Here is a 21,381-nt window from a genome sequence, read left to right as displayed (position 1 = left end):
CCACTAAGCTAAATCCCTGGCCCTGAAGTATTTTTAACTGGGCCATCTGTCTAGAAACTTCATAGAGAAAATCATTCATTATATAAGAGAAATGTTAGGCTACACTGGAATATGAAGAAGTATCATGGAATATTTCATATTTTAGGAAAAAAGCAATTTTGCCTTTTACCTCCAACTTCTCCAATCTTGATTTTGCAAAACTGGGAAGAATGAACAGCTGTTTTTGTAAACTAAGTTACTTACAGGACTTAAAGCTACTAGTATGTACAATGCTTGCCAAACTAGGGGTTTAAAAATGAAAGTGCTTGTAAGGACCATACAAATACCATGAAAGAATGATACTTCCTGGGTGGTGCAGGACAAGCAAAGGATACATGCCCCATCTAGCATGTGGGCCCAGGACTGCCATACTCTCTTTTAGCTTTTCTAGAAAAATGTGACCCCTCCCCTTTAAAGTTGGTTTCCCCCTATGGGGCCCATGATGGTCTTGGAACTCCTGGGCTCAAGTGATCCTCTTGATTTGGCCTCTGGAATAGCTGAGACTACAGATGTGCATCACTGCACCCAGGAAAACTCCCATTTTTCAATGGTGGCAATGAATTTAAATTAAAACAATTACAGTCACCAAAAACAATCCCAAACTCTGGGCTAAATTCTAGCAGCACAAACCAGTAACAACTATGTGAACAAACAGCATGGGTAAATACAGTATGATACCTAACTCCTGTGGCCAAAACATATGAAAAACTCGAGGTTTCCAGGCAACAGCAAAACTTTTTATTAGTGTTCACTTTTTCTATATAAATTAAAATGGAGAAGGTAAAAGCAAACAACAAATAATGACTAAAACTGAGTGCATTATAGGGCAGACTTACATAACTGCAGAAGAGTTGGAAAGAATTCTTAAGATAACAAAGAATTTGAACATCAGGTAGAACATTTAAATAGAGGAGGAAGATGTGGTCAAACATTAAGAAAGAAAGATGACACTGGCTTTACTGTAGTGATGAAACCACTGAGTCTTTCACTTGCAACCAAACCGAAAGGGAAATAGAAGACCCATGAGATTACTACATAAACCACCAGGAACAACTACATCTTTTTATAAATTCTCTGTTCAGATCAAATTAAAAGAATTGAGGCATTAATTACTCATCTGCACCTGTCTGTTCTGAAATGTGGATATAATTTCTTTTTTTTTGAGAAAGGGTCTCACCATGCAGTTGAGGATGGCCTGAACTCACTATGTAGCGCAGGCTGGCCTCAAACTTGTAGTGATCCTCCTGCCTCAGCCTCCCAGTGCTAGGATTACAGGCATGTGTCACCATGCTCGGCTGTTTCACAATTTTGTAGTGATGTGAAGTGTTACATTTCCACTTGCTGACTAAACAGTGTCCAAAACATGTATCACCTGGAATGAACCCATACAATGGCTTTATGATCATCTGTCTTTTTTTTTTTTTTTTTGGTACCAGGGATCGAACTCAGGTCCTTGCGCTTGCGCAGCAGGCGGCGAAACCACTGAGCTAAATCCCAGGCCCAATCATCTGTCTCTCTGAAACAAAGTGAATCAATATTTTGTAAACTAGTACTTGACTGTTTTGGTTTCTAGCAATTCTTTTTAGAGGATGGGTCAGTCAGAAAAGTAAACTGTTTCTTGTATTTTATACTTAAATACAGGCAAATGCCAATTAGCTTTATGGTATCCCTGCCCATCTAAATGTTGGCATAACCACATCACTTAATAATAAATGAAGCATACCCTAAGATCAATGACTCTGTTGTCTAATCTTGTATCTTGGTTAACTGTAGCTCTTCCTTCCTAAAAGAAAAAAGATTGAAAAAAAGGGGAGATTTTACAAATTTTTTGATGAACACAAGAAATACTACTACTTAAAAGTAAAGCTATGTTTACTTTTAAGCAAGACTGGGTATGTGTATATAATATTATGCAAAAAAAAATCAGGGATTCAAAATAATGGTAGAAACAGGGTCAGGGCCAAAAAGTAGCATTAAAAAAGAAACAAAAAGAAATGAGAATGAACAGATGCTAATGCTTTCTTTCCCTCCCCTACTCCCCAAAGCCTTATCTCATTACTGGGACACATCAGAAGAATTAACCATATGAACCATTATTGATTCACGTATTTAACCTGTTAGCCCCAGCCTAACTAAGAGATAAAAGCTGACAGAGTAGTGGTTATTAAAAGTGTGGTAAGGAACCACTGAAGGTTCCTGAGAGTCAGTGAATCCATGAAGTCAAACTTATTTTTCACAATAACATTTTTCACCCATTCTTCATGAATGTACTGGGGACATTTTCTAAAGGCAGTATGATGGGTACCATCACAATAGAGCAAATTCAGAGGCAGTAAGAGAATCTAGTTGGTGCATATTAAGCCAGACACTATGAAGATTTGTACATTAACACAAAGTCATTCTTTTTTTTTTTTTATACTGGGAATCGAACTCAGGACCACTGGGCTAAATCCCCGGGTCCCACAAAGTCATTCTTTTTTTTTTTTTTCCATTAAGTTTATTGGTACATTTTAGGTATACAATACAGTTATATTCATCATTGGGATCTTGTACCTTTACATGATGCATCTTGGTTCTTGTTTTTTACCCCATTCCCCTGCCCTCCCTTCACCCCCTCCACCCTTCCCTATTTACAAAGACTCACAAAGTCATTCTTGACAGTAAATTATTTTTTGTTTTGTATAGTATAAAATGTTATTATATAAAATCATACATTTATATTAATACATTGATATTTTAAAATTTGTTTTACCTCCTATTTCTATAGTGATAGCCAGCGAAACAAATGTTGGGGGGGGGCGGTGTCTTCAGTTATTTTTAAGTGTATAAAGAGATCTTGAGACCAGTAAGTCTGAAAATTATACTTACTTTCTTTCTTTCTTTTTTTTTTTGGGTACCAGAGATCAAACTCAGGACTTGTGCTTGCAAGGCAGGTGGCGGAACCACTGAGTTAAATCCCTAGCGCTAGTAAGTCTGAAAATTGCTCATGTAAATCACTATTTATTTATTAGTGCTGGGGGTGGAACCCAGGGCCTTGTATGTGCTAGGCAAGTGCTCTACCACTAAGTTACATACCTGCTCCCTACAAAAGTAAATTTAAATAAAAATGGGTTCAAAGCAATTCACAGACACTCAGTATAGAAGCAGGATACCAGGTTTTTAATATTGTGTAAGACATATAGCAAAAGGGTATTTCATAAATATAAATTTTACCTCTTCTCCTTCCACCTCAGGTCGAACAGCATCATCCAGCTGTAGGGGCAGGCGGGGTTCAGCCAAACTAATGACATAAATCTGAAAGTGAGAAATTTCCAAAATAGGAGAAAGCACACAAAGCCTGATTATCTTTTAAAAGCTTAAAAAAGAAACCACATTAATCAATATTTGCATATACTTTCAACTGATACTACTTGCTGAAATCATATAGGCTGATATATACTTTTCACCTACAAAATGGGGATCATAATATTTTTATAAATAAGCTCTGGATAGGAAATCTATCTCAGAGCTCTAGTTATAAGGAGGTCTGTTGTATGAAATCAAACCCTTATGAGATAAGTTGCTGTTATTGCTAGCACCATTTGGCTAATGCTATCCCTAGGACCAAATTCAGTCCATCTCTGCTACATCTCTCTTCCCTTTTCTTATTCTTTCTTTTTCAAAGTACCCTTTATTGTCTCTCTCTCTCTTTTTTCTTTTTTTGAGGCAGGGTCTCCCTTTGTAGTTCAGGCTGGCCCTGAACTCACTATGTAGCCCAGGCTGGCCTCAAACTTGAAGCGATCCTCCTGCCTCAGCCTCCGGAGTGCTGGGATCACAGGTGTGCCCCACCACACCCTGCTCCCTTTATTGTCTCTTATCATCAAACATGTTGAATCTCATTTCCTGCTGCTCTCCTGGTTGGGAGCTGCTACAGAGGATGTTCATTTACATTGTTAAAATTCCTCAACGTTCACTGACACTAACTTCACATTTTGATAAAAAGCAATTAGGGGGATGCTGCTTGCCTCGCAAGCACAAGGTCGAGAGTTAGATACCTGGTATCAAAAAAAAAAAAAAAAAAGATTTTGTCAGTACTTCTTCCTCATCTTAAATTGTAAGGTTCCCTTTGATAACATGATCTTCAATCCAAAGTTGGAGAACAGACAAACTACTTCTATTTTTATAGCTAGTGGAAATTTATCATTTCCTTTATCAGGTTGTCTTTTGATCCCCAGAACTTCACATAGTGTTTGGAACAAAGTATATATAATCAGTAACTGTTTTGGCATAAATAAATGAATGAAAAAGGAGTCATTGCTGATAAGATTCTAATTAGTCTACAATATATTATGTTTGTGAAATACATTTTAACTATTTTTATTTGGGCACAACTTGTCTGTAAGCTCCTTAGGTTTCATGCTTATTAACACTTATTAAGATTGGTTCTATTTGTTAGATTGTAAGAGTACTTTTTTTTTAAGCTGATGGGAATTGAACTCAGGGCTTTCAGCATGCTAGATAAGTGCTTTACTACTGAGTTATATATCTCCACTCCAATAAGACTATCTTAAAAGTATATTTGTTTGCTTTAGTCACTAAAATTTTCCATATTAAAGTACTAAAAAGATACGTGGAAGATGGGGAGAGGGGCCTCTTTCTTGACCAGCATAAATAGACTTCTTTATTAGGTTAAGACTTCCTGATGGAGTTGATTCAAAGTAAGACTTAAATAAAGAACAAAGTAATTTGTTAATTTGGGTTGGTAAAAATACAAGATTTTCTATGGCTGGAAGAGTTCCACGATAATCAATTCCTATTAAATATAATCTTGCTCCCAAGTTAGTATGTATATGGTAATCTCAGTGAATCTATCTGCCTATCAGTCTGCCTCTCTTATGCACATTCATGCTTACTTACACACACACACACACACACACACACACACACGCACAGTTTAGGGTGGGACAAAGCCACTCTTTTTTTTTTTTTTTGGTACTGGGGATTGAACTCGGGACCTTGTGCTTGCGAGGCAGTCGGCGGAACCACTGAGCTAAATCCCCGGCCCAAAGCCACCCTGTTTTGAAGAATACTTCTTAAGAGAAATTTAATGATGCATATTGTAGACACGGTATGAATCTGAGAGCTTTAGGTTGCAGGGTTATTTCAATAGCAGTAAATATGTGTGAATTTACTCAAGGCATTTTAAGTCAATGATAGTGAATACTTTCAGTTTTCATGTCCTAGAAAAGATGAGGGATAAATCTTGCACACTTGTGCGCGCACATACACACACACACATATGCACATGTGCATACACAGTTACTACTGGGATGTGAGACCAATATGAGATTGTCTCTTTTGACTTCTCTATGCTGTAAAAATATTGGAATATAATCGAGCTTTGTCAGTATAGCAGAAAAAGACAATTCATAAAAACAAGACAAATTTTTAACAGTGAATAAGGTTTTTAGGTGTGCTTTACATCCTTCCCTATATGACTATGGCTACAATAATTCCTCCTGTTCCCATATGTATGGCCCTTAGCAATGATATTGCCTTTCTTCCCATCAAGGGCTAGAATCTATTTCTCTATCCCTTAAATCTAAGTTTTGGCATGTGACTTTGACCAACAGAACATGTAGCAACTCTAATTCAAGCAGAAGCTTAAAAAGTGCTTGTGCTCAGGGGTTTCCTCACTTGCCTCTGGGAACCATCCTGGAACTGTATTAACATGTGTAGGCTGGGTGCTGGATAAGGAGAGGCCACAGGAAGAGATGCCCCAGGCACATCAGTGAACCCAATCAATGCCATGTGTAACAGACCTAGATAGCTCACAGAATCAGGAGCAAACAAATGTCTGTCATTTTAAGGCACTAAATTTTTTTTTTTTTTTTGTACCAGGGATTGAACTCGTGTCCTTGTGCTTGTGAGGCAGGCGGCAGAACCACTGAGCTAAATCCCCGGCCCTGGCACTAAATATTGAAGTAACGTGTTATATAACAAAAGCTAATTGATTCAGTAATCATCTTATAAATGTCAACATTTTACATGAACTTGATTAACAACATATAGATTTGATGTAAAAAGTTCTAAGAACCACTCAATTCTTACACACAATTATCATATTTCTAAACACAATTTTACATACACATCTTTTTTCTTTTAGGTTGGAGATCAAACCTAGGGCCTTGTGCATGCTAGGCAAGCATTCTACTGCTGAGTTATATCCCTAACCCTTACAATATTATATTTCTAAACATTACCTTCTGAACATGTAATTCAACATCTTGCTGTGTACAGCTTCCAATTTTCTGATTCGCTTTTCTCACAACACCTTCTACATCTACGATGCTTTCTTTGTTGATACTGTCAAGAGAAAAAAACCCCCAATTTCAACCATCTCATTAGAAGTGTCAATTCATTTGGCTTTTAAGCAGTCAGGTTGACTATATTACTGTTTTTGTTTTTTTTTTTAAAAAACAGCAGCTATTTGAGATAAAGCCAGTCTATTTAACCTACTACAATAAGCTATTATATAGCATATCTTGTGAGGTTCCTCCAAGAGATGATTTTTTTTTTTTTTTTTTTTTGGTACCGGGGATTGAACTCAGGACCTTGCACTTTCAAGGCAGGCACCAGAACCACTGAGCTAAATCCCTGGCCCCAAGAGATGATTTTTTAGATAACGTAATTTAGTTACCATTTATAAGATACTCTGGGCATAAAAGGCAACAAGACTAACTGAATTGTGAAACGTAGTAAAAAGTCTTTCAATTATTTATTAAAGAACATTTTCCTCCTTATACTTGAGATTCACTAAGATCAGCATTTCCTATATTGAGAAACATAGGCTTCAATAAATGCAATTACTAGTATGTAATGGAATTAAATAATAGAAGGTCAACTGAAAAGATTTCAAGATAATAAGAGGACATTAGGGTGCTGTTTTGCAACTAAATCTTCACTGCCTATAGTTTCTGAATATACTTTGTCACTGGATTTATGACAGCCTACATGTGTGTTCCCACTTAAACGAAGGCCTCCATGACAATATATTATGAATGTAAAATAAATGCATTTCTGGGCAGTTTATTCTTTTAACTATTTATTAACAAACTTCAATTTTGAATGTCAGACATTCAAATTTTGAAATACAAGACTAAGTTGTTTATTAAACACTTGATTTTTAAAATTTCTAATACATAACCAAGAAAGAAAATGTCGGGCCGGCGATTTAGCTCAGTGGTTTCGCCGCCTGCTGTGCAAGCACAAGAACCTGAGTTCGATCCCAGGTACCAAAAAAAAGAAAACAAAGAAAGAAAATGTCTATCTGAAATAGTGATTTCCATAAAAAATGTACTAGTTTTACTTTTGTGTATGTTCTTATACTAACAAAATGTGTCACAATATATTTGGTGAAAAGGGTAAGACTTAACTTTCATGAAAAAATTCAATTCATTTTGATGAGGAATTGGAATTTTAGTAGATTTTCCAGAAACCCAACAGTGGTTATTTTATACAAGAGGACACCACAATCCATTTCAATGAATATTTGCTCAGGGTTGTAAAGGGATCAAAATGATCAAAATATGTAAAGAATGCTAAAGAAAGAACAAATATTTTCACTCCACTTTGCTACACTGCCTAGAATTCTATGTAACCGATTGCCTTTTATAAAAATTCAATAGTAAACCCCCCCAAAATAACAACAAACAATAAATAAAAGTATATATCTGAAGTATAAATCTAAAAAATAGTACACATATCTCTTACAATTCAAGTCTCCTACACTGGAGCAAAAATTTTGTGCATTGAAGACACTCATAATATATTATGGTAAAAGTGGCTGACAAACCAACATAAGGCTTTTCTGAGACCCGAAGAGATCAAGAGGCTTCAGTTTACTGTTAAAAGGGCTTTCTGATACCGGAAACCCAGTGTCACTGGATCTGTCTTCAATGTGACTGTCATCTACTAGTTGCCTAATCTGTTTGCATGAGTATACACGCTATTGTGTGAGAATTCCATTACTTGTTTCACACCATTCCGTGAAAAAGGTTTTTTCCTCCTCACTAATTGGTACAGTGCTGCTTGAAGTAACCTGCCTTGCCCCTGCTAGAGCTCTATCTGGCTACCTTTACACTCTGTCCCCAACCCTCTCTGTTACCTTACCCCTTTTTGCTCGCCTGTAGAAGGCACCTGATGGTCCTTTGGACCTTCCATTGCCATAGTCTTCTTTAAGACTCTCAAGTTAAATATATTTACTCTTAAGGATTGTGTTGTATTGAGTTTCCTTCCGAAAATAGCTGAAATGTGGTCACAGACAGGGTTGCTTGGAAATCCAATGAACAAAAAAAAAATTCTCTTTCAAAAGTACCAAATGACTCCTTTTAAAAAAAACCTTGAATAATTTAGTTCTAATATTCCATACACCTAAATGTATGTATCTATTCCTGTCTAGTTGTAGAAATAAGTGGATTTAGAAGAAAAAACATTAAAACAACAACAAAAGTCAGATTTGTAGAAAAAAGGTCAGACTAAAATTTGTAACTACAACCAGTAAAAGGCTATACGGGGTTTAGGCGAATTTGTGTGTGTACATACGTACATACATATATATAATCAGAGTCAAAACAAGGACAGGAATTCAATCCCTGGTACAAAAAACCCCCAAAAAACAAAAAACAACAAGGATAGGAATGCTTGAGTGTGTTTCTGCCAACAGAAGGATAAAATTCCACCTTGATTTTGAAGTTTAGTTAATATAATTTAAACTGACTTGGTATGTGAAGAGGCACTATACTCTGTGTTATAGCTTAACTGCTATCACAGGTTATTCAGGTTTGAGTTTTACCTTTTGAAGTTAATATGCCACTATGTCCATATTTTGAAAAGGGTTGTACCTAACAAACAACTAAAGCCTTGTGTTTTTACAGAGAACATGGCAGGGGAAAAATCCATGGTGGAAAGCAAAGAGCTCCTGGGAACTATTTCACTGAAGGAGAAAAGGATGAAGTAAATTATACATCTTTTTAAGAACCAAGTCAGCTATTTTTATAATTACCAGTCCCTCTCACAAAACACTCCATTACTGCATTGTGTTTGTCTTCTACTTTCCAACCACCCTCTGATTCTACATATAATTAATCACTCAAGAAAAAAGATAAATTAGTATAGCTTTGATATTAAAATATTTTGGGTAGCAGGCACAACAAATCTCGTGTCATCCATTAGAAAGTGACAACCTTCATTTAATCATTTAATAGTTTAGTTCTAACTAAACAATACAATAAAATAGTTAAAAGTATTTATGTAAAGCATTTTATAAAAATATTTTGAGTTGATAATCAAGTTTTTAAAAATAAAAAATGGCTAACAAACATGCAACCTGGGGAAAAAACAAACAGTACCCAGTTATCTGAAGGAAAAGAATTTCTTCTTTTCAATACCATTGACATAAACTTTACTCACTAACAACTCTGGGAACTTTCCCTTTAGGTATAGTTCTATCAATGTTGATGATTGGTTTTCATATCACATAAGAAGTAAAACTAGCCAGGCATGGTGGTACACACCTGTAATTTCAGCATTTGGGAGGCTAAGCTAGGAGGATCACTGTAGTGAATTCAAGGCCAGTCTGAATTACATAGTGAGACCATGTCTCAAAAGAAAAACAAAAACAAAGATGTAAGAAATTAAAAAAAAAAAGTCTGGTGGAACTATTAAAAGTGAGAAGGGTCGGGGATTTAGCTCAGTGGTTCAGCCGTCTGCCTCACAAGCTCAAGGTCCCAAGTTCAATCCCCAATACCAAAAAAAAAAAATGAGGATAACTATTGGATTAAATAACAACTAACTGCTGAAGGAGAAAAAAAATATATAAATTCACACAGATATACAAACCCAAAACAGGAAAGAGACAGTGCCACAACCTAGCACAGTAATAGATGTTCATGATGAACATATGCCAACTAAGTTAAAAAGGAAGAATGTGTAAAACAGACTTCAAACATTCTGTTAAAATGGTCAAAATATTGGTTTCGCCACCTGCTGCTCAAGCACAAGGACCCGAGTTCAATCCCTGGTACCAAAAAAAAAAAAAGAAAAAAGGTAAAAATAGTTGTAGTCAGTGAAGAAGATAAGTTTATAGTAAAAAATAATTTACTAATGAGAAATGCCTTGTTCTCTGATGTTGCCAATTTTTTTTAAAGTTCTCAGCCTATCTCTGTAATACACTGAAACATTAGTCTCATGTCTTCATTTGTTATGATAGTAGTATTCATTCACACTTTTGCTATGGCTTCAAGAGAGGAAGTACTTCTCTGTCCCTTGACATGTGACTTGCCACTGCATGGTTATGGTATCCTTGCCAAAAGTCAAATATATCTCTGGGTGTGGTGGCACATGCCTATAGTCCCAGCACTCAGGAGGCTGAGGAAGGACTGCCTGGAGTTTGAACGGGTTCACATAGTGAGTTCCAGGCCAGCCTGAACTACACAGCAAGACCCTGTCTCAAACAAAAGAAAACAAAAAACCAAAAAACCCCCAAATATATCCAAGGGCTTGTATGTTTGGGCTCTCTATTCTGTACCATTGGTTTGTACATGTGTCCTTATCTTTCACGACTGTGACAGTTAGGCTTAATCACCAATTTAATTGGCTGCATAGGAAATTAGTAAAGCACACTTGTGGGTATTTGGGTGTCATGGTGGTATGGTCTTAAGGTCTATATCTAGGTCCCCGTGCCCCCACCCCACATTCTTCTCCTGTTCTGTTTCCTGGACTTCATGAAGAAAGCATTTTTTTTTTTTTGGTACTGGGGATCGAACTCGGGTCCTTGTACTTGCAAGTGAGGCAGCGGAACCACCGAGCTAAATCCCCAGCCCGAAAGCATTTTTTTTTTGATATTTTTTAACTTGACAACTTGTCAGAACATATTAGACTATCATTTTAAAAAATCTCAAAAATACAGCAGATAAAAAGATCTTTGTGTGAGAAGTGTCAGCATTAATATTTTCCTGTTTGTGGTTTTATTTTTAGTTTTATTTTCAATCTGTGGTTTCTTTGTAGAAATCCTTTTAAATTACTCGTCTATCTTCTGTGGGTCAGTTTATTCAAATATAATGCCAGTTAGGCCAGGGATTTAGCTCAGTGGTTCCAGTGCCTGCTGCACAAGCGCAAGGTACCGAGTTCGATCTCCAGTACCAGAAAAAACAAAAAACCCCAAATATAATGCCAGTTATAAAACCATTTAACTAGGCACAGTAAACTGAAATTGGTTACCAGACACTGACGTGAACCAAAGAGTAAGGGTACCAATATTAGCTCCTTTTCATTAATGCAACGCCACAATCAACCTTCCTTCAGAAATTTTGCATAGTAGGTGGTATGTAACCTGAGATGTAATCCAAATGATAGGCCCTAATGAAAAGACACATTCTTTTCCTCACCCTTTTAGATAAAAGAAGAAAGGAAGGACCAGGACAGGATGCAGGAAGATTGGTTACTTTTCTTTCCTTTAATGGGTCATTGTATGCAATTCATATTTCAGATACCACTGGGGTCAAATATCATAAATACCAAGAAAGGCTGCGTCTTACTTTTCTCCTTGCTGATACAAAATACCCAACACCCAATGTTAAAGGAGGAAAAGGTTTATTTCAGCTCACAGTTTGTACAGGTTTCATACCTGTACATAGTCTGCTGGCTTCAAGGCAGGGTGGCATGGCAGAGGGGCATCAAGGAGGAAAAACAAGTGCATGGCAAAGCAGAGTAGGCAGAAGGCAGCAACCAATGACGGTAGCAGCAGCAGTAACAGCAGCCTCCCTCTCCCTTTTATCTCCTCCAGGCTACCTGCCTTTTGGGTGGTACCACCCACACCCGGGCTGGGCCTTCCTTAATCCCAGCACCAGACACCTAATCCCAGCATCACATCCTTAATCCCAGTATCATATACCCTAGATCCAGCCACCTCTGAAAAGCCCCACCTATGTCTGCATGAGGCTTTGGGGAGACATTTAGACACAAGCCATAACAGGCTATACTGAAGGTACTTATGAACAGGAGACAGGTGAAAAAGTATCTTTAACAGCATACAACTTTAGTCAAAGAGGTCACCATCTTCTGCATAAATGATAAGAGAAAGAAACGTGTGGAAAAAGTTTACCTATCTCTTGCTACCGAGTCCTAGTGTGAAGAGCTGACCCCAGAAAGTTCTTTTGGAGTACAACACAAAAATCACCTCTAATCCAGGCTGCTCCTAATCAGTGATTGATGGGAAATGGTAGGGTTTATTCTAATGATTTTTATCAATTTTTGGAAAAATGTTTGAAAAATATTCCTTTAAAATTTATTTTCTTATTATTCAGAATAAAAAAATTTAAAAAGTACATCTTTACAGGACATAATGATTACATTCATTGTAGGGAATTGGTACATGTACATAACACATCTTGATTCTTTTTTTGTTCCCTCTTCCCTCCACCTCAGAATTCAAATAGCAATACAATCACTTTTTTTCTAGCGTTTCCTATTTGGTCCATACTCCTCCATGTTTTTTCTCATTTGTAGAAAGTAAGTAGTGGTTTATAAAATTGTGTCACTCTTCTATGGTAGTTTTAGGGCCAGGGATTTAGCTCAGTGGTTTCGCCGCCTGCTGCGCAAGCGCAAGGACCCAAGTTCGATCCCCGGTACCAAAAAAAAAAGCCTATCATCTGTGGTAGTTTTGCTCATTTTTTCTATGTTGAAGCTAACACACTTATTTTTATAACTTGAAGGGAAGTGATCTTATTATATAATCCCCTAAAATAGTATTGTCCCCATTATCACTTAACAATTTCCCAAGTGCCTACAAGGTATGAATTACCATCATTTTACAGATGAGAAAACTGAGGCTCTAAGAGGTTTAATATGGTAATATGGTAATATGCCATAACACAGCTAATAAGGTTATTTGCTGATTATTCCACTAAATAGCTGTTATAGACTCACAAATGAGTGCTAAATTTAAATACCTCAGAATGTATCTTTAGTTTACTCTGAATACATTATTTTTAAAAGCTCATGAGCAGCAAAATTCCTTTATATTTTATATGACAATGGAAATAATGAGTCCTCTTGCTGATAGTTTTCCAAACATCCAACTGTGTTACTTTCCCCAGTAAGACTGTAATACTGATGTGTTTTGATGTCCTGATGTTGTTACTGGTCTCAGTAGAAATTCAGTAGAATCTTTGTAAATAAGATAAATCAGGAAGTCATAATTTAAGGTTATTTTTTACCTAGAACAATTAATCCTATAATATTAACACTAGATTTTAGACATTTTTTAAGCACATCTTTTTGTAGTGCTGAAGATCAAACCCAGGGCCTTGTACATGTGATGCAAGCACTCTACCCCTGAGCTACACCATAGCCCCCTTTTTTCTTTTGAGGTACTGGAGATTGAACCCAGAGGTGCTCTACCACTGAGCTACACAACTCTTCTTATTTTTTTATTTTGAGACATGATCTCATCAAGTTGCCCAGGTGAGACTTGTACTTGTGATCCTTTTGTCTCAGCTTCCCTCAATCCTGAGATTACAGACATCCATCACTGCACCCAACTTTTAAATGCATCTTTTGGTTCTCAACCTTGAACTAGACAGGGCTGCACACAGTTGTTTCTTCTCTAATAAATACCCTGTTGTAATAAAGAGGTATTAAGCATGCAAGTGCAATTGTTCAAAGAGTTGCAATACATAACTGTATAATTGTGAAAATTATGTTCAGTAACTTATCCAAGGGGATACTCACACCTCCCTTTGGGCCTCACAAAACCTGCAACATGTCTTTGTACAGTAGACCCTCAAGTTATGACCGGTCTGACATACAAACAACTTGGGTTAATTAGGTTAATGGAAGATTCATCTTGTTATCTCTAGTGTGTACCCAGGTAAACATCTAGATCTCAGATGAATTAACTTCCAACCAACTTGAGTTACAACCAGCCCTCGGGAACCAATTGAGTTTGTAAGTCAAGGATCCACTGTATACAGTTTTGATCTACCTTTCCCTCTCACAAAATTAAGTTTCTTATATAATACATATGTGTCTTACATAAATCTCTGTATACCCAAGTCTCTCAGAATGCCTAGACCAGAGCGGATGATAAATAAAAGATAAAATTAATGAGACTTATAAGTACTAATTTTGCTATTTTCCAGATCAAATAGATAATATAGCAAACCGAAATTTCAACCAACAAGTAATGAAATACCTATTTCTAGGTGAAATATCTAGAAAGGAAAGAAAATAAACAAAGCTAGTATGTAGCTAGGTGACTCATTAGAGAATGAAAAACATCTGTGATTTACTAGATATCGATAAATCACTTAACCACAATGACTACTAGGAAGAAAAATAAAATAAATACATATCTATATAATAATGGTACTGAGTTGGTCATATTTTCAGAATCAAAACATCTGTGTTTGGGGGAGAGTGGTATCAGCACAAATAACAATATACAATTTTTAACTTAAAAATTATATTTACATTAACTGCAGCCCATTGCAGAAGTTACTATAACGTTAGCCTTAAACTTGAAAACTTGTTAAAACTTTTCAAAAGAACTTTAAAATGTGTCTTTACATTTATTGCTGTCCTCCATAGCAGTCAATACAAAAAGGCCTCCAAGGGCTACCTTAAAAAAAAAATCTGACTAGGGTCGGGGATTTAGCTCAGTGGTTTCGCCGCCTGCTGCGCAAGTGCAAGGACCCAAGTTCGATCCCCGGTACCAAAAAAAATCTGGCTTTACAAGACTCAACTGTAGCACCAACTACCTCTCTGATCTTTCAATGGCACTAAATAAAAAAATAATTTTAAAAGAAAAAAAGGGAGTAACTTTTTGCCTCAACTCCTATATTAGCTATAAATTACGTTGATTATTAATACCAACATAAGACAAAGATTCAGAAACACTGGCCTAGATAGGTATCTCATTTTGCTTCCAGATAAATTTCACTTAAAGACCTCAAACCATTTCAGATATACAATTAAGAATCTCTTCTTAAAAATCTCTAGAGAATTAGATGTGCCAACCTCTCTCTCTATGTAGCTCATTTAGTTGCTTTATTTTACATGCATTCAGCCAAGAGAAAATTGATCTTTCTAACGCATTGATTAAAATAATGTGTTGAATAGTCCTGTGGCATTTAAATCCAATTAGAAGTCAACTTTTTGGATTAGTATATTGATGAACTGTATATTCTTAGATAATTTAGGGGGAAACATCTGACACCATATTAAACTTAAAACTCCAATGTTTCTTTGAACTCAAAAGCTAAAAACTGTTAGCAGTACAGTCTAGTCAAGGAAAAGATAAGCATCTCAGTTTTAATGTCTAAAGTAAATGCTAAGATCATCATCTACTTAAGATATTAAAAGTGACCTCATAGTTTGCTTTTTAAATGATTAGGAAACCCCAGCTGGAACTATCTGATTTGATATTTTTAATAGTGAAGACCTAGCTTTTTTCCACCTGGTATATGGCCAGAGGGAATAGAGTTAAACGTAGGGCTTCATGGAATTAACATATAAATACAATTATTTCTCCCACTTTGTTGTGTATGAGTTCACATGTTTTAGTGTCCAGTGTTTGGGGGTAGTAACATTCAAAATAGAAACATCTAGATAATAAACAGACCTTAAAGATAACTGAAAGGATTTCATATATAAAAATTGATCCAAGTCAAAATGACAATTAAGTGGGGATTAGGAATGGCCTTTTCCTCATGGACATGCTTCTTCTATACTCTTTCTCAAACCAGATTCTGACAGAATGGTTAGTTCATTAAGCAGCTGGCTTCCCAAAGAGAATGTTAAAAAATCTTCTTCTGAATCACCTCATGGTTCATTGGCCCTCAAATTTCTAACTATAAGTAAGGATTTTTTGCTTTATTTAAGCAACAGAATCCACCAATTTGGTTTGGATGTTGTTGGCCATGTGCTGTTTTTAATCAAAATAGGTTACTATTATGTAACAGAACTCAGAGTTTTTCAAATTTTCCTTTGTAATTATGCGTAGGAACTAAAGGACAAAAAAAAAAAAAGATCCTGAAGAGGTCAGTGAAATAAAGAAAATACAGGTTGTTTATAAACCTTGATTTTCATTATAAAGGTAAAATAAATACTACTGGGCTCAGCTGAGGAATGGAAATCAATCATTATGCCACAGCTCCCACAAAATATTGTCAAACCTCAGTGTGAGATTATGGCATGGAGAATCAGAGGAACAGAGGAGTTTCAGGGTGTTTGCAGGGGAAGGGAAACAAAAAGATGGGCAACAGTGGGTAGGGGTACAATGACAGTAGTTCTAGCAATGGAACATGGAGTTGTGTAAGGTCAGGAGGAGGCTGAAAATACTGGGAGAAAAATGGGAAGAGTTATAAAAAGATTAGATGTCTTTCTCAAGAAAACACTTAAAAAATTTTCTGCTGTGCTTCTGACTGAACCTAGTGTCTCATGCATACTAGCCAAGTGTTCTACCATTGAGCTATACATCCAGTCCAAGGTTAAAAATCTTGGCTAAGTCTAATTAGAAGAACAGGAGGTTTGGGATAGGTGGACTAGTAGAAACTGTAGACAGAGTATGGCCACTGGAGTTTTAAAATGGTGATGTTCTGAGAGGCAAAAGCAGTAAGTCGTTAAAAGAAGTGATGGTGAAGACAGTGAAGGAAAAATAATGCTTGAAGATATTTAGAATAAGGGTTAAGACTCAGGATAGAAGGAGCAGAATACTATCAGTCAGAAAAATAAGATGGTTTTTAGTAAAACAACCTATTTCAGTCTTAGGACATTTTGTAAACTAAAGGCTAGAACTTCTCAACTTATTCAACACAGATAAGTTTGGGAGATCCTGTTGGCTCCCTATCCAATCAGAACCCCACTCCTGTTCAGTGATGTACGGGGAAAGTAAGCTCATCCCAGCTCTAGAAAGAGTAACGATGTTTAGTCCCAGCACAGTGGCAATTTGCACCAGATCAATGTTGTTTCCACTTACTTTCTCACACCAGAAAATGTGAAATAATCCTTTTTTTTTTTTTGGTACCGGGGATCGAACTTGGGTCCTTGCGCAGCAGTAAATAATCTTTTACTTTGTTATTTTCCCTATTCCTACACACGAGTAGCAAACAAATAAAACCCAAGATTTTATCTAATCATTGAGCAAACACCATTATCTCTTTGATGAGGACTATTCTGGTAAAACTCATGTCTTGAAAATGTGAATTGGTTCAAACACAATTGATATATTAGGACTATATCTTCATAGAAATATATCTTGGTAGGAATATATCAAGAGAATTTTGTATTTGCCTATGCCAAATTTCATCAGTGTAAAACACTAGGTCAATGCAGACCACAGTACACAGGTGAACTTAGTGATGCAGAAATATTCAGAACACACATACTTCAAAATTTACCTCTGATCTGTGTTATGAGCTTCATCCATCCATATCTGGCTTACAGTTTTCCTTTGAATTTCAGACAGCTGGTGTCTAGCACTTTAGAATAACTCAGAAGCTGCATGTACCTCTCTGGATGCCTTCTTCCACAAGCAAACTGCATATGTTTTTTCAAGGTAAGGTGCCATATTTATTGTAGTACTTATATATTTTCTAACTATTCAACATGTATAAAACTGTTAACCTACATTTAGAAAGTTAGGTTCTTGTCTTTAAAAAATAGTGCCATCAATTAAATTAGAGTGTCAACCCATTAACCCCATTTCTCCATAAACTCTATGATTTTATCGCACAATTTTGCACAGCACAGTGATTTTCAGCAATGTATATATATGTCACATAACAGCAGAATTAGCACCACAATACAAAAAAGTAATCTATAAGGACACCCATACTCAAATGCCCCAAAATCGCTTCTCCTTTGCTGAAGACAGCAATTCTAGGAGGGAATTTTGGTTTCTACAGCTGTCTAACAAAAGCCTTGATTTGATGGATTAAGGAATATATCAGTATAGATCAGTTATCCAGTAAAATTCTTTCACTTCCTTCCAGAATATTGGAAAGGACAAATCCTTATTTTAAATCCTGGGTCTGCAGTCACATTTCCTGCATCAGTTGCATACACCACACTGCTGCTTTGATGAGTGACTTTGTGTCTTATTTCTTTTAACGAGAGGGATAAGAACGAGTAAGAAGTACTGTGTTGGTGTTGGTTTTGATAAGAAAAATGGAAAAAGCCTAAACAAAAGTAGGTGCAATTAATTAAGAGATCTGCTTGTGATGTCTAGGCTTCATATTTGTAACCAACACATTTTTTATTACTGAAATTATTTAACAGTAACTGTCACTGAAAACACAAAACTCAGTTCCAGACCCATTTTTTCAGTGCTGGGGACCAAACCCAGAGCCTCGTAAAACAGGCAAACACTACCACTGAGCTACAGCTATCCATTCCCAGCACCCCCATTGTTTTTATAGCACTTATTTTTTTTTTTTTAAAACAACAGAATGATTCCTTAGGAAGGTAACTACTGCAAATATATAGAAGAGACAAACTCATTAGTATTACTAATGGTTAGAAAACTTCTAAATTTCTCCTTGGGAATTGTTTTTAGCATCAACTTGTAATTCAAACATAAAAATATTTTTCATTATTTTATAATCAGTTATACTTTTTAAATCCAAAAATTTCCTCTTCAATTTGACTCTCAATAACTTGCAGAGAGTGCTTAACAGTTTGTATTCTAAGTAGACTTGTACTGTGGAGGGCTTTGAGCATTACACTATCTCAGAGAGGCAGAATGATACAGAGGCTACAGTATGAACCCTAGGGCCAGAAAGACCTTAGTTAAAAGGTTTTTTAATATTTCAAAACTCAATTTACTCATCTGTAGGACAGACCAAAAGAACCCCCCCACATATATATATTAAAAACCCCCCAACTCAAAACCAAAACAAAAGCATCCACACCTCATACAGCTGCTGTGAGGATCAAGTGAAAAAATGTAAGTACAGCATTTACTAGTTCTATCTTAGGATATAAAAATATCAGTTATTATTGTAAGTAAATCTGTTATTTTCCTGAACATTAGACGTGAAGGATGCTGCTGACCACTCTACTTTGCCTTCAGGCCTAATAGACGGACTAATAGGGAAGAGAAACCCAAATAAATATAAAGATTCATGATAGACTTTGGAAAGCTTGCCAAGATACAGCAACGGCAGTTTTTATATAAAATTTTAATTGTAGATTAGGTTTCTTTCTTTTTGTAAAATAAATACAAGATTAGATTCCTAAATTCTTCATTGAAAAATCTTAGTATACTAGACAATATTTTCTGCATGGTTTATCTTCTCAGTCACTGTTTGAAGAACTCTGAGACATGGGAATATGCAGATGCAGACACAAAGCCCAGCTTTATCTCTATCATTGTGGAAAGGGACTATATATCATGGCGCAGCGCCCTATGTTCCTCTACAGCACTTAGAACCTAGGAAAAGTGATCTCCCAGGCTGTCTACATTGAACATAGTAAGTTCCTTAAATATTTAAAACATTTCACATAAAACAAGAAGTGCCAAAGTCTAAAAGTTGAATTTTGGTTGAACAGAGTTCAGAAGAAGCTAAAGAAGAGTTTGGTCAATGAGACCTTGGTCACAAGTTAGTAAGGAGCCAAGTCTCTGGGTTCTCTGGTTCTTTATGCTCAAGTGCTTAGTGGTGCTTGGCAAAAATTAAAGGTACTCCAAATTATCCTAGTGGTTCTCTGATGACTTATTTTATGACTCAGTTTTTTTCACCAAAACTTCAAAAATTTTGAGTTTAAAATAAATTAGATAAGAAGAATGTGGGCCGGGGATTTAGCTTAGTGGCAGCGTGCCTGCCTCGCAAGCACAAGGTCATGAGTTCGAGCCCCAGTACCAAAAAAAAAAAAGAAGTATGAACAGTTTAATATGACATGGACCAGGGGTTCTAAAACTAGTATAAGGGCTTTCTTTATTGGAACAAAAAAATGCCAGAGACCTTCAGTTATAACAGTTTCATCATATTAATTAAATACCTTCAAGGACAAAATTAGGATGTTTATAATTATAGCCCATAACTTTAAAATGAAATGAATTTTTAAAGAAACCTTAAAAAATTAAAATCTACAACAGTGAAGTTTTACTAAAACTAAATTGCTGACATTTGGTTTACTGTATAAAGTTGTAGCCTCCATATCAGTTCTATATTTAATGCGTTTCTGTATTTGACTTTAATGCTAGTAAAGAATGCTTGCTCATAATTACATAAAACATTAACTTTGAGGATGGTTCTGGATAATGTGGTCTAATTAAGCAAACTTCTGTAAACAATCCAAAATGACAATTTAATGTATCAGTTCATCATTTTTTATAAAACTATATTTTTCATGAGAAAGTTAATAATGTAGCACCGGTAATTAAAATTTGCATCAAATGTCTAATTTGATAACACTGACAGTGGAAAAAGAAACTTTTTTTTTCTTGCATGGAAACTACTATACTATTATGATCTGCTGTCCCTGCAGAGACAAAAATAGGACTCAATACATCTGGCTTGAATGATACAAGTTTTCTGAGTTCAGTATGCCTCTTTACTATTAATTAAACCTGATAACCCAACTTGTCAAGTCTCTATTTAAGCTGCTATGAAGCCTCCATTTATATAGAAACATATCATTTGGCTTCAAATGGCACAAACACAATTGTAAATATAACAGTAAGTGCTAATGGAAACTCTGAGTCACAAGGCAGTTCTCAGCTATAAACTGGCCTTTAAGATGATATGGAGTAACACCCTTATATAGTTTTAGGATTATTATCAAAACATACTAAAATTTTAAAAGTATATATACAGGGCCAGGGATTTAGCTCAGTGGTTCCAGCACCTGCCTTGCGGGCGCAAGGTCCTGAGTTCAATCCCTGGTACCCTCCCAAAAAAAGTATATACAGAAAATTTCCATCCCCCTAAGAATACATGTTTGGATCCTTACGAAATGAATAGAGAGATCAATTAATAACTATCATGAAGGATATGGGATTAAATGAAGTGACAAAGAATGAGGATTTATTTAATAAAAGCAAATGCTATAGTTAAAATATGAAGTAAAGTCAGAAGAGAAGTCATTGCAGGTATGGGGAGTTTGCCCAAACCAAAGAGTGCATATTGAGAAGTGGGGGGAAATAACAGTGTAGAGAGGGAACCCGCAGGCAGAACACTGGATATGGATGGAAACAGAAAGCCATTGAAGACTACAAAAACCAGGATTGGAAAAGAAAGTTTTGGCAAATATAGTATGAGCTTAAAGGGGGTATACAAAGAGCATGTATCCCTCTATAAATAT

The 21,381-nt window shown here is 36.0% G+C and overlaps 1 protein-coding gene and 1 non-coding gene across 4 annotated transcripts in view; both read right to left on the bottom strand.

The window, feature by feature from the left end:
• Window positions 1–21,381, bottom strand: part of Dars1 (aspartyl-tRNA synthetase 1) — a 71,475-nt gene that overhangs the window by 23,993 nt on the left and 26,101 nt on the right. For 2 of the 3 annotated variants that reach the window (XM_004836117.4, XM_013076929.3), the window contains exons 5-7: window positions 6,282–6,384; window positions 3,253–3,333; window positions 1,763–1,822 (exon numbers count right to left, since the gene is read on the bottom strand). In XM_004836117.4, coding sequence (XP_004836174.1) covers window positions 1,763–1,822; window positions 3,253–3,333; window positions 6,282–6,384 — 244 coding nt within the window. The remainder of the gene's footprint in view (window positions 1–1,762; window positions 1,823–3,252; window positions 3,334–6,281; window positions 6,385–21,381) is intronic. The other variant, XM_021237056.2, reaches the window with a different exon arrangement.
• On the bottom strand, window positions 19,349–19,545 carry LOC147829851 (small nucleolar RNA SNORA73 family). Its single transcript, XR_015447477.1, has one exon. It is a non-coding gene; the product is annotated as a small nucleolar RNA SNORA73 family (small nucleolar RNA).

This window comes from Heterocephalus glaber, unplaced genomic scaffold, assembly GCF_053883595.1.
Source record: "Heterocephalus glaber isolate CG9 unplaced genomic scaffold, H.glaber_assembly_v1.0 deba00000347, whole genome shotgun sequence".
Lineage (NCBI taxonomy): Eukaryota > Metazoa > Chordata > Mammalia > Rodentia > Bathyergidae > Heterocephalus > Heterocephalus glaber.
Note: the sequence above shows the minus strand (reverse complement) of the source record. Positions and strands in the feature narration are given on the sequence as shown.